This window comes from Pelodiscus sinensis, chromosome 2, assembly GCF_052426305.1.
Source record: "Pelodiscus sinensis isolate ZL-2025 chromosome 2, ASM5242630v1, whole genome shotgun sequence".
Lineage (NCBI taxonomy): Eukaryota > Metazoa > Chordata > Testudines > Trionychidae > Pelodiscus > Pelodiscus sinensis.
The window spans coordinates 152,276,986-152,290,000 of NC_143053.1; the positions used below are offsets into that span (position 1 = coordinate 152,276,986).

The 13,015-nt window shown below is 41.7% G+C and overlaps 1 protein-coding gene across 10 annotated transcripts in view; it reads left to right on the forward strand.

Annotated features, from left to right (window-relative positions):
- LOC102455363 (poly(rC)-binding protein 3-like) overlaps positions 1–13,015 on the forward strand; it is a 693,079-nt gene that overhangs the window by 673,970 nt on the left and 6,094 nt on the right. For 9 of the 10 annotated variants that reach the window (XM_075921612.2, XM_089776482.1, XM_075921617.2 and 6 more), the window contains one exon: positions 8,465–8,634. In XM_075921612.2, coding sequence (XP_075777727.1) covers positions 8,465–8,634 — 170 coding nt within the window. Of the gene's footprint in view, positions 1–8,464; positions 8,635–9,904; positions 10,978–13,015 lie in introns of those variants that run through there. The other variant, XM_075921621.2, reaches the window with a different exon arrangement.

The following is a 13,015-nucleotide window of genomic DNA, read 5'->3' on the forward strand; positions in this document are numbered from 1 at the left end:
AAAGCTGAGAACCATAATTGTGGTAGAAATGTGTGCTAGGTATGGTAATACGTAAATAACCAGATATTTTTACTTGGGTATCATTTTTCAAAAATCACTACTGCTTAATAAGTATTTTGCTACCTTGTCTTTTGGTATATTCTTGCATGACATCGTGGCCTGATTCACTCCCCCTTGAACCAAAGGTGGAATTGTTCTTTACTCCACACTTAGGCTTTGTCTAAACTATGAGCCTCTTCCACAAGAGGAAATGCAAATGGAGTGCTCATTTTCATATGTTGTGCTCTCATCTGTATTTCCTCTGATCCCTTATGCACAAAAAAGCGCTGTATAGACAGCACCTTTTTGCACAAACCCCCCCTTTTTTGTGCAAGAGCCGTTCTTCCTCCTTTTTTCTTCCTTATCCAAGGAGGAAATGCAAATGAGAGCATGACATATGCAAATGAGCACCTGTGGATAAGGGAGAAGCGGTGGATGTCATATACCTAGACTTTAGTAAGGCATTTGATACGGTCTCGCATGATGTTCTTATTGATAAACTAGGCAAATATAACTTAGATAGGGCCACGATAAGGTGGGTGCATAATTGGCTGGATAACCGTAGTCAGAGAGGAGTTGTTAACGGTTCTAAATCCTGCTGGAAAGGGATAACAAGTGGAGTTCCTCAAGGGTCTGTTTTGGGATCCGTACTGTTCAATATCTTCATCAATGACTTAGATATTGGGATAGAGAGTACGCTTATTAAGTTTGCAGATGATACCAAACTGGGTGGGGTTGCAACTTCTTTGGAGGATAAGGACATAATTCAAAATGACCTTAGCAAGTTAGAGAAATGGTCAGAGGTAAACAGGATGAAGTTTAATAAAGAGAAATGCAAAGTGCTCCACTTAGGAAGGAACAATCAGTTCCATACATACAAGATGGGAAGCGACTGTCTAGGAAGGAGCATGGCGGAAAGGGATCTAGGGGTCATTGTGGACCACAAGTTGAATATGAGTCAACAGTATGATGCTGTTGCAAAAAAAGCAAATATGATTCTAGGTTGTATCAACAGGTGTGTTGTAAGCAAAACTCGTGAAGTCATTCTGCCGCTCTACTCTGCACTAGTTAGGCCTCAGCTGGAGTACTGTGTCCAGTTCTGGGTGCCACATTTCAAGAAAGATGTGGAGAAATTGGAAAAGGTACAGAGAAGAGCGACAAGAATGATTAAAGGTCTAGAGAACATGACCTATGAAGCCAGGCTTCATGAACTGGGCTTGTTTAGTTTGGAAAAAAGAAGATTAAGGGGGGACATGATAGCGGTTTTCAAATATCTAAGAGGGTGTCACAAGGAGGAAGGAGAAAATTTGTTCCTCTTGGTTTCTGAGGACAGGACAAGGAGTAATGGGCTTAAAGTGCAGCAGGGGAGGTTTAGATTGGACATTAGGAAAAAATTCCTAACTGTCAGGGTGGTCAAATATTGGAATAAATTGCCCAGGGAGGTGGTGGAATCTCCCTCTCTGGAGATATTTAAGAACAGGTTAGATAGACATCTGTCAGGGATGGTGTAGACGGAGCTTGGTCCTGCCTTGAGGGCGGGGGGCTGGACTCGATGACCTCTTGAGGTCCCTTCCAGTCCTATGATTCTATGATTTGCATTTCCTCTTGCGGAAGAGGCTCGTAGTTTAGACATAGCCTTACACCCTGTTAAAATAAGTTTAAAAATCTATGGGAAGGTCAGAGAAGTCCAGTTTGTAATATCCCTTGGATAATCAATGGGGCCAATTCGACCTCCCCTCCCACATCTGGCCCCCTCCCCTTACCCATCCTTAGTTCTGCCCCACTCCACCTTTTTCTGCCCTCACTCTGCCTCCACTCTGCACTTTTCCCCAAGCCTTACCCCACCTTGCCTCTTTCTAGGCCCTCCCCTTTTATGGCAGTGGGAGGGAGGGGAGGAGTAGATCAGCAGGGCTGTCAGCAGGCCAGAGGTGCTGGGGGCAAGTGGGGGCTTGGTGCCAATGAATGGGGACCACTTGTGGAACAAGTCACTATTCAGTGTGAGAAAAGGTATGAAAATTTGAGTAAGATGCTAATGTCAACACTAGTAAAGGGGCAACCCCTTTCTAAAGTCTTGTACTTTCGAGTAAGCTGTTGCACATTCTGTTTTTCATTGGGGGTGTAGGTCTACACAGAAATGACAATGGCAGTGTTGCTGTCTTCAGAATTTATCCTACCAATTTTCTTTATATCTGTTTATGAAGTCTATGAAATCACTGTGAGCCAGATTTTGCCTTACCCTTGAGAAGAGAGATGTTAAATATTACTATTGCTTTTTAACAAGCTGAGTCATTAAGCATCTTGTCCAAGGGTCAAGTGAGGGAGCTGTGATCAGAGCTTAAATAAGTCAGTGAGGGAACTGTGATCAGAGCTCCAAGATCGTGACTCCCGCTAGACTATACTGTCCCTCATGCAGCCCTTCTTCCAAATAAAAATCCATAAATCCCTCTGTGGCAGCACCTCTGAGCAGTATAATGAGGCAATGTACATATGTGACAGAGGAAAGAAGCAGAAGGAATAAAAGATATTAAAAACAGTGAGAGAGAAATTAAACTAAATATTTATGAGAACCAGTTAGACTGATGTATATCCAGAGTAGAACTGACAGTAAAACTTGGTCTATGATGATCTCTTCAAAAGAGACTAATGTGTTTGGAAGCCAGCTGAAGTATATTGGGAATATCAGACATATCCAATATAACATGTAACAAACAATTCCACATATAATAAACCAATTCCTAAACTTCCTTTAGATTTAAATGGAGTAACTGGCTCCATGTATTAGTAATAGGAGATGTTTTTTCACCCTTGGCCAATAGTTCAAATTGAATGATAGTTCTTACCATCTGGCAGTTGTTCGGTGGCCATTATTAAGTAGGGTTGCCAACTTTCCAGACCTGACGCCATTGCTGAAAATGGCATCTGATCTGGGAGAGTTGGCAATCCTATTATTACATGAGTTTCTGGTCTCAGTCTTGCATCCTAGGCAAAGGTTGCTTCCACGGTGGCCATCTTTGTTGGCAATCTCAGCAGATAGGGCACGAATTCAGCAGGCTAAGCCTGCACTAATCTTTTGCCCTTTAGGGGGTTCTCTCCCAGCCAGTAGGGATAAATTGACAAGGTAGTGTTGGGAAGCTTGAGTCGACAACCAATCCCTTTACTGGGGAGAAGCAGAAAACTGCCTTCTCAGTCCCTTTTGCTAAAGTAACACCACAGGCAGAAATGAACCTTGCACCTCTGGAGCTTAGTGCATGAGTCTCTACCATTTGAGCTAAAAGGCAGCTGGCTCTCAGTTAGGGCTGTAGAGCAAACTCATTCTTCCTCTCTCTCTGTAAGTAATCAAAGTGCCACTGCATGGGACAGCGAACCACACGCAGTAGGTGTATGGGTTACACTAACACAGATACAAATGGAACCCAGTTGTATCTAGAAATGAAATATTCTGATAACCTGCCAGACATTCTCCACTGTGACAATTCAGTACAGGGCTTGTCATGAGCTACAGACTAAATATCTGGCTTTACCCTGTGCTACATAAACAGAATGAAGCAGTGCAGGACACAACGGACCAAACAAGCAAAAAAAGCACTACAGAGAACCATATTTTAAAATGTAATCAGCATATGCTTTCTTTGGGTGTGATCGATTGTCTTTGCTAACAACCACTGCCTGTGTGCTCAACGCTATGCAAACATGAAAAAAGACACAGGGGCCTGAATCTGAACTCACATGGTGTAAATCAGAAGTAACTGCACTGTCATGGATAGAGTTAAACTGGTGTGAGCTAATAGTCAGTCCTCATGGTCCCACCCTTAGGAGTTTATGGTCCTGGCTTGATCCTGCTCCCATTGATGTCATAGGAATTTTGCCAAGGATTTGGACAGACAATTAAGTAATAATGGGTTCATGCCTATTCTCTGATTTACACCAGTATAAATATGTGGTTTCTGGTGGATTCACTCCTGCTTTACAGTATTGTAAAGCAGAGGAGAATCAGACCCATGATACATTGCAAGACCAGATGAAAGTCAGTCTCAAAGCAGTTCCAATGGTCCTGCCAAAGAAAAATGTTATACTACAGTACTCCTTCCCTAATTCTATCTGTTGAGACCTTCCAGAAGCAGCCAACCTATAACTGGAACACACAACACTTCATACAGACCACACATCTGTTGCAAAGGAACCAGTGGGACCAAGTATCACAGAATCTGTCAAATCCTGCTGTGCAATGATCTACAAAATAACAGCGATGGCTTCTCCTGTGTGGGCCAGTCAGTAGCATTAGGGAGCTTTGTCTTGAACAGAAAGTATCACTTTGTGTATCATTTCATATGACTCCTTCCCAGACAGAGAGAGGCAGACATGATCTTATTTATTTTATGCAAAGGGCTTGGCTCACCACTGTGTCACTTCAGATTTACACTAGTATAACAATACCATCAAAATGATTTGAGGAGGAGAGGCAGTCTCTCAGATCACCTTATCCCAAAACATATAAACTATATAGATTAAAACCAACCCCTAGAATTCCCAGAAGTGTATGAGCAGTTCATAGAGATCATACACGCCAATGCTACAGTGATGCGTCCCATATAAATACTTAAGAAAGATCAATCCCATAGCCGCAATATAATGTGCTTCTAGGGGACAGCCATATTCTCAGCTAGCTTGAAGCCTTGTCTCCATTTACTGGGAGATCAATGCTGCAGATCCATCTCCTGAGAGATGATTTAGTGGGTCTAGTAAGGACCCACTAAATCAACCACTGATCATGACCGTCAATTCCAGTCACGAGGAGTAAAGGAAGCCAATGGGAGAGTTTCTCTCATTGACCTCCCACAGTGGGGACACTGCAGAAATTGAACCTAAGGTACATGAACTCCTGCTACGCTATTCATATTGCTGGAGTTGTGTATCTTAGTTTGACTTAGCCCTGGATTGCTGTAATGCACCCTGCATGGAGCAACACAACTGCAATCAATCAAACAGGCAGGCCAGATCTACACTAGCAGGGTAAAAGTGACAAAGGGTAAGAGTGGGAAGTGCCACACAGGAATTAAAAGGTTACCCTCTTCTTGCCAAACACAAAATTAAAATGTGTTCTTGGCCACCATCTCTCCTAGGGCATCCAGGAGCAGCCTTGGATCTACCAATATGCTTAAACTGTTCATCTGGGTCACAGATGGCGGTCACACTCCCCCAGTCATGGCACTGATTAAAGTGCCATCAGCTCTTCTGGATGCCTCCACCAACTTTATCTCTAATTTATCTGGACTGAGTCACAATCATCTAAACCCCGACTCATTTAAACACAAGGATATGGTTCCACTATACCAGCTGGGGCAGGCAAGATAGCAGATACAATTGGGTGTCTTTAGCCTATTGAATACATCACAACTAATGTCCCTTTCCAAGTGGTCTCATGAATATATTGAACAAGAGAGGTGATGAAAAAAGAGGGTAGCTGCCTTCGTGCATGGTGGCTGAATCCTCGTAGAGCTACTCCAACACAACTCCACTGCTTTGATAGGCCACAGACACGTCAATGAAACCTTATGACCAATAGTAGTAAACAGTAGTGATGGGAGCTGGTTGGAATTTTTCTAAATGTTAACAAAAATCTGAGTTTTTACACACATTTTTACTGTGTTTTAACTACTGACAGATTTAAGTATTTTTAGCACCAGCTATGCCTAGGACATGATCAGCTATAGCAGCCAGTGCCATACGCAGTCCGGCAGATTGGTTGACCAGGGTTAAGGAAATCTGAGGACTCAAGGAACAGCCAAAGTTGCTTCAATGATCCTTTTTTAAACAAGAAAAATTCCCTAAAATTAACACCCAAAAGTGGAAACGTTCCCTCAGAACTAATGGTAGGATGGGAAATCACCTATATTTTGTTGACTCATCCTTCTCAACCATATTTATCTCTTTTTGACCTTCTGGTGAATCCTGTCAGTCTACCTAGCCTGTGAACTCTCTGGGGCAAGGACTGTGTTTTTTGTGATTTATCTGTTCAGTGCCTAGCAAAATGGGGCCCTAATCCTGGAATTGGTGTGCCTAGATCTTGTTCTAATATAAATAGATAATACCAGTACTAATACTTTTATACTACCTGCCTCTCTCCCCCCAAAAAAAGCTTATTTCTTTGTACATTCCCCTTTCACACAGTTAGAACCATCTCCACCAACAACAGTCCGATAATGGCATCCATTCATGCAGTCATAGGCTTCACATTCTATCAGCTCATGGATAGTGCTGAGTTCCGCAGCCATGAGTTTTACATTTAATAACATGAGGCAAAGGATCAGCTCTCAGTTCCCCATCAGTGATAAAACCAAAGCAACCAAAATTGAACATTTCAGCCTTAACTTCCAGATTGGTGCACAGTTTTCCTCCTTGTTTCTCCACCCTGCTCACCGCAGTAGGAAATAAGGTGGAGCCTTTCCCAGGCAACCATCTACTGCCCATGTCCCCCAAAGGCAGTAGCATTGGCCACTGATTGTTATTAAACATTATAAATTTTTGCACACCAGTGCCAAAAAATTGTAGCTCACCAAAAACGTTCAAATAGATTTTGAAACAATGTACAGCATATTTTGCCCATTGACTTTTAAATTATAAGGCCAAGAAAGGACCATCCTGAGCATTTAGTCTGACTTCCTGTACATTGCAGGGCACCGAACTACCTCCCACTCCCTCCTGTAATAGACCCAACACAATTTTACTGAAGGATAAAATGGAACATAAGGACACATGCAGAATGCTGACTTACATTTCACAAATAAAATGAAGCTATTTGTTTCTCTAAATCAAGGTGGGGAACAAGCTTCCCTCTAAGCTGTGTGCCCATGCGGGTGTGCAGCCCTTTTCTGAGCACCGCATAGAGAGTCAGAACTCCCCACGCAGGCAGGGAGCTCAGCTGATCAGCTGGGGGAAAAGGGGTGCGGGACGCTCGCCCTCTAGGAGGAGTAGAAGCAGTAGCAGCTGCTGCTGCTGCCTGCTATAAATGGAGAAGCTGGCTCCAGCCTCTACTCCAGGGCTGGACAAAAGATGATCTGCGGGCTGGATCTGGCCGCAAGAGCCTCAGCCAGCTCCCTACTGCTCTACACCTGCCTGTTTCTGAATGCTGAGAGCCTGGAGAGAGGGGAAACAGGCTCGTCATGCTGCCCCCACACCCAGTAGCTCCCACTGGCTGTTTTTGACCAACAGCAGCTGTCTGCTTGTAGGACAGGCAGCATGTAAAATGCCCCTCTTCCCTCATCTCCAGAGCTTACAGCATTCAGTTCAGAGCAATAAACATGGGCTCCTGCAGCTCCCATGAGCACGTACAGGGGCTGGGAGGTAGGGACACTAGCTAAGGAACCTGCTGGGCTGCTGGCTGGGAGCCAGGTAAGGTCTCCCAGCCAGAGCTTGTCTCTGGCACTCCAGCCCCTCCTCCCTCCCCCAACCCTCTGCCCCCCTTCTGCCTCATGTAACCCAAACCTTCAGCCCCATACACCTTCCTAGACACTGCATCCCCTCCTAGACACATCCTCAGGTCAAACCCCGTCTCAGACCTTGCACTCCAATCTGCTGTCCCTGGTCACAGTCCAAATCCCTTCAGCCCCTCCTGCACTTCCGCCCCAGGTCACACTCCCCTCCCAGGCCCTGCACTCCCTCCTCTCCCCAGTCACGATCCCCCTACTTCACCCAAACTCCTTCCCAGATCCCACACCCCAGTCCCTTACCCCAAGCTCCCTTCTTGATCCAATCTCCATCCCAGACCCTGTAGCTCCTCCATTAATATAATGGAAGTGTGGGGCCCTTGACCACTTACCAAATTCTTGGAGTGGCTCCAAGAATGGCTTAAGATATGAAAGAAAAAGATCCTTTTAAAAGAATTTTTGGGAGTGTTGCAGATATCTAAAACTCTGATCTTAATGATTTTTTAAAATCCTGTTACTAATTAATACATGATAACTGTATTGCATTAAGGCCAGATCTTTGCTATCTTGTGCTATCTGGTTAAGTGCCATTGTCTTTTATGGAGCACGATCTCTTTAGAGGAGGACAGAATTTGGTCAGTAAAGAATTTGGTCAGTTATGTTGCATCTCTTGATATTTTCAATGACAATTCAAACTTGTCTCTACTTTGTACTCTGAAGCACTACAATGTGTCGGTATTTGGTAACACACTGGATGGCTAAATTTCCTATGATACTGAGATCATACATAACAATCTACAAAATGATACTGCATTAAATATAGACACTTGACCAATGAGCCCATAGCCCTGCTAGGTATTCGTTCCAAACAGCACCACAAAAATCTTTTGTTTTGATATTGAGAAATGTTAGTAACCACATTTCAGTCAACATGACATGTTTCGGTTCAATGGTTTTTGCTCACATCTGTAGCACTAATTTCAGTCTTTGTCCCATTCCAGTTAATAGGCTGCATCATTGGCAGACAAGGCAGTAAGATAAATGAAATCAGGCAGATGTCAGGAGCGCAGATCAAGATTGCTAATGCCACAGAAGGCTCAGCAGAACGACAAGTTACAATCACAGGATCCCCGGCCAACATCAGCTTAGCACAGTACCTCATTAATGCAAGGTAAGTTAGACCGAGCCATCTTGCAGAAGCATATCACTTACAAAGCTGTTTTCCAAAAAAATGCCTGCCCATGATAAAGACAGAAAGTTGCTGTACAGGGTCCATTTTGCATAGTGTTGTTGAGTCCTACCTATTTGTAGATCTTGTACTGTTAGAGCCTGTTTCTTGGTGGCTTAATCTGGCACCATTTCAGTTACACTGAATCGTAAGAGCTCAAAATCTCAACGTTCACAGTTACATCCATCTAGCCTATGAGCTGGATACAGACAATGATCCTGTCATAAAGTCATTGGCAGATAAAACTTTTCATGGGATAAACTGATAGTAATGCAGAATTGTCCTAAATCGTAGAAGCAGATTGCAAAACAAATTTTGATTTGCTAGCTAGAAATTGCTTCTCAAGGCTGCTATTAAAGGGACATTTGGTTGCTAAAGCAACCTGGGATTTATTTTTTCATTTATAGCACCAGAAATCTGTAAAACGCGCACTTTAATCAGACTAGGTGAGAATCTCTTTTTTGCCACTTTTCAGCTCCAGTGTTAATGGAAACACTGGTTGTTTCATTAGCCCTTTAGTGAGAGGCATAAGCAGTCTCGATCTGTCTTGGATTATTTAGGAAAAGATTGAAGTTGATAACAAATAAAGTGCTACTTTTATATTATCCCTAGAAGAAAGTACAGTGGATATACCCCTGTCATAAATCTACTGATATATACTGCACTGAGGCACTATGGAGGAAGATTAATAGCTATACATTGTGCAGTTTTTTAAAAAAATACTGTGCCATTTCAAAAGTCAAGCTACTTTCTTCAATGTACTTGCTATTAAAGTAATAGAAAGTGTGTCAAATAGTATAATCTTGTGTATATTGTGGATTGCAGTCTTATCAACTTTAGAATAATCTGTCAATGTAGCCAAAGTACCTCTCTTCCAATTTAATTTGATCCGTCACTACAAAGGCATGTAGATTCCATGAATGAAGGGAAAGAAGAATTGCAATATATTTATGTAGCCTTCCATTACAACAAACAAAATACTACCTTTTGTTAGCTTTGCATTATTGAAACTAGCTTGCTAGGGATCAGTGTACTGTTATACAGCATCATGAAGCTTCAACACTAGCTGTTTCCAGGATCCAAAGACAACATACAATTCTTGTGCTTTACATTCTTTATAGCAAATATAAGTCACTTCCTTAAGCCCTGTAATCAAATAAAAATGTGTTCCCTCCTTTAACCCTTAAGGATATGTTCTTCTCTTGGTGTTCAGGGATTCCCCACACATCGAGATGAGAATAGACCCCTTCACTTTTAGTTGCACAAACACCATATGGCCTGCATCTGGATTGCAGAAGATAACAATTTAAGATCTTGAAGACAGCTAAAGCATGCAAATAAAATAATGCAAGTTATTAATGAAGTGATTAATGAAGTGAGCTGGTCACCAGAGACAGAAACTCTAGTGAACAAACCTCTTATTGACTCACTTAGACAAGCCTGTGAACTCTCACAGCTGTTTATTGCTGTCTAATGGCTCTTTTCTTGGAATGGGACATTTAAAAGATCTTTTAACACACTTTTTGCAAAGAAGAAAACTGCTTGAGCAATCATATTCCGTGGATGCTATATACCCTGTGAAAGTAGGAACAAAATAGTATGTTCTTCCTGTTGAATTTCTAGTTAGAAAGTGTTTGTTACCATCAGATACAATAAACCATTATATATTATGTACCATATGTTGGAAATGTATTTAGATAAAATGACTTCATTTGTCAATGAAGAGTCTTAAAACAATGTATAATAAATTAAGCTCTCAAGTATCATAGGTAATTAAGGTGGCCTTTTCATTTTAAAAAAAAAGCTATGCTATGTGACCAATTTTTTTTGCTAAAAGATATAACGAGGAGAGAGGAATTCTGTTAACATAGGTGCCAACGCAGCCACAGAACTCGTGGGCAGTCAAGGATTGAATGGGCCATGGAAATTGAATAACTTCAGAACAACAAGCTGGTTGCTTACACACCGTGGCAAGGCCATGGGAGGGAAATTTAGAGTGCTGCGGCCCATGTTGGACCTATTCTGTGGATACATGGAGCTGGCTTCAAAGGTTGTAAATTCAAAATTTTATATGAGTCCTATATGCTCTTTATTTAAAAAAAATATTTATTTATAATTTTTTATTAAACATGAAAAGCAGATGTGAAATAAATCGTTATTGGAGAGAGTTGAGTACAATAGCGAAGTACTAACTCACCAAGATACCCACTGGTACACAAAAATAGTCAATGTACCCAAAGGCAAAGGGCTATCAAGTTTTCCCAATAATCCTGGGTCTACCTTTTCTTTCAGTTCAGGGACTTACCTGTGGGACTGACATCACACTGCAGACCAACCAGTTCCGACTAGTGCTGGAATGTCATTCCCATTGCTTTCGTTTCCAGGGACATTACTTCTAGGAATTACAATACATAGGTTAAGGTTTGACAGTAGCATGGGTTTTAATTGAATATCAGTTCTTTTGAAGTACCTGAACTATTTCTAGTCAGTTTTGTCTTCTTTAAAATAATTTATCAGACAATTAAATTTCAGTATCATGTTGAATATGTGCATGAGAATATATAAATGAGGTTAGATTTAAGATGGTATGGTCTATAGAGAGAGAGCTCTAACCTTAGTTTTGTCTGGCCAACCTTATTTGTACTTCTGAAATATGCTCCATCTTAGTTATGTGCATGAGGAATGCTTTATTTCCTGTGTAGTCTCTTGTCTCGTAACTGGTCTCCAGCCTGAACCATATAACCTCAGGTTAAGGACTTAGGAAATAAGATTCCACTGCAATGATTAGATCCTTGTTATCAAATAACATTAAAATTCTTACAAAAATGAAGTGTATCACAATTTAAGTTTAAACCGTATAATGCATTACTTCTTTGAGTTATAAATGAATTTCAGCCAATGGTGCTTTCTTATTCTTGTTGAAGAGTAGCTTTTTGAAGATACTTTTATTCTCATCTAAGGGCCTACCCCTATATTCCTTAACCACACAAGCAATCTACAGATTCCACAGAACACAGGCTGTAGCCTTCAGTGTATTTATTTATAAAATGAACCTCTTCTCTGAAAACTGATTCTGTAAAACTGACTACAGGTGTGTCTTGCATCATTGGCTTCCATATTAAATTTGATCTGTTCACATGTAAACACACTTGGGTTTCAAAAGCCTTGTTGAGTTTGTAGTTATCAAAATCAAGTTGGATTCCATCTATTTTATGCATCATCACCACCACCGCTAGGAATGGAGATCTGGTAAAGCAAGCCAAATGAGACCCTTAGTTATGCCTGTGCAATGCAGTACATTGTTTAGAGACAGTGAGGGTGCATAGGTATAATTGAGGCCATGATCTTTGCCAGCCATGATGATACATGAAAAGGTGTTTTCAGTCCTCAGGCTGAACTTCCTGCATTTGCAGCTAGAAAAATCCAATCTCCAGCTCAAACTGCTTCAGTTGGCAAATAAGGAGTCACCGAGAGAGAAGAAATAATGAACCCTCATTTTTACACACCCCTCTGAGTAAAACTGATTTGCAAATATAAAAGCTAATTATATACAGATAATTTTACAAAACATGCAACCCTCTCTTTCTCACCAACCTGAGAAGCCCTATAGTCAACTCTAAATTTCAGGGACAGGCATTTCTAATACAAATTATATAGTTTAATATGTCAGATGGCTTGTTTGCTGTATAAAGTTACTAATATTGTGTTTCTACAAAGACTAGTTTTTACTCCAGGCTAGAGAAAGCAGTGTTATTCAGAGGGAATGGGTGAGGCTTGTGGAGGTAGCAGTTAAGACAACCAAAGTTTTCTGTTCCACAAACAGACCTGTTATTTCATGCACCTTAAACCTTTCTGAATATAGCTGAGAGCTTCTGACTCCTTGACAAAAGTGTTGGTGTTAAAATCCTATGAGCCCACTTTCTTGTGGAAGGGGAGGTGAAGAATTGAGATCGTCCTGCCAGATATCCAAACAAGCCCCATGCTCCCTCACATGTACCTTTAGTGGCCGTTCTAGGGGTACCATCCCCAAACACCAGCACCTTTGTCATCTTCAAAGGATGGGCTCATTTGCTGTCTGGGAGCAGCACCTAAACCAAACAGAGAATCTTTTGGTGCTTGCCTAACTCCATTCAATAATAGGGAGCAGGTGATGGTCTTCCAAGTCACTTGAAGCTGCATGGAGCCCTGGGCTAAGGAAAGACACTACTTGCATTCTTGTTAGCCCTGCTCAGAGGTGAAATTTCCCCCACTCTTGACAGAGTCCTGGGTGAGTTCTCCTTAATCCTATGCAATATGGATGTATCTGTCCTATCGTGCTTATATG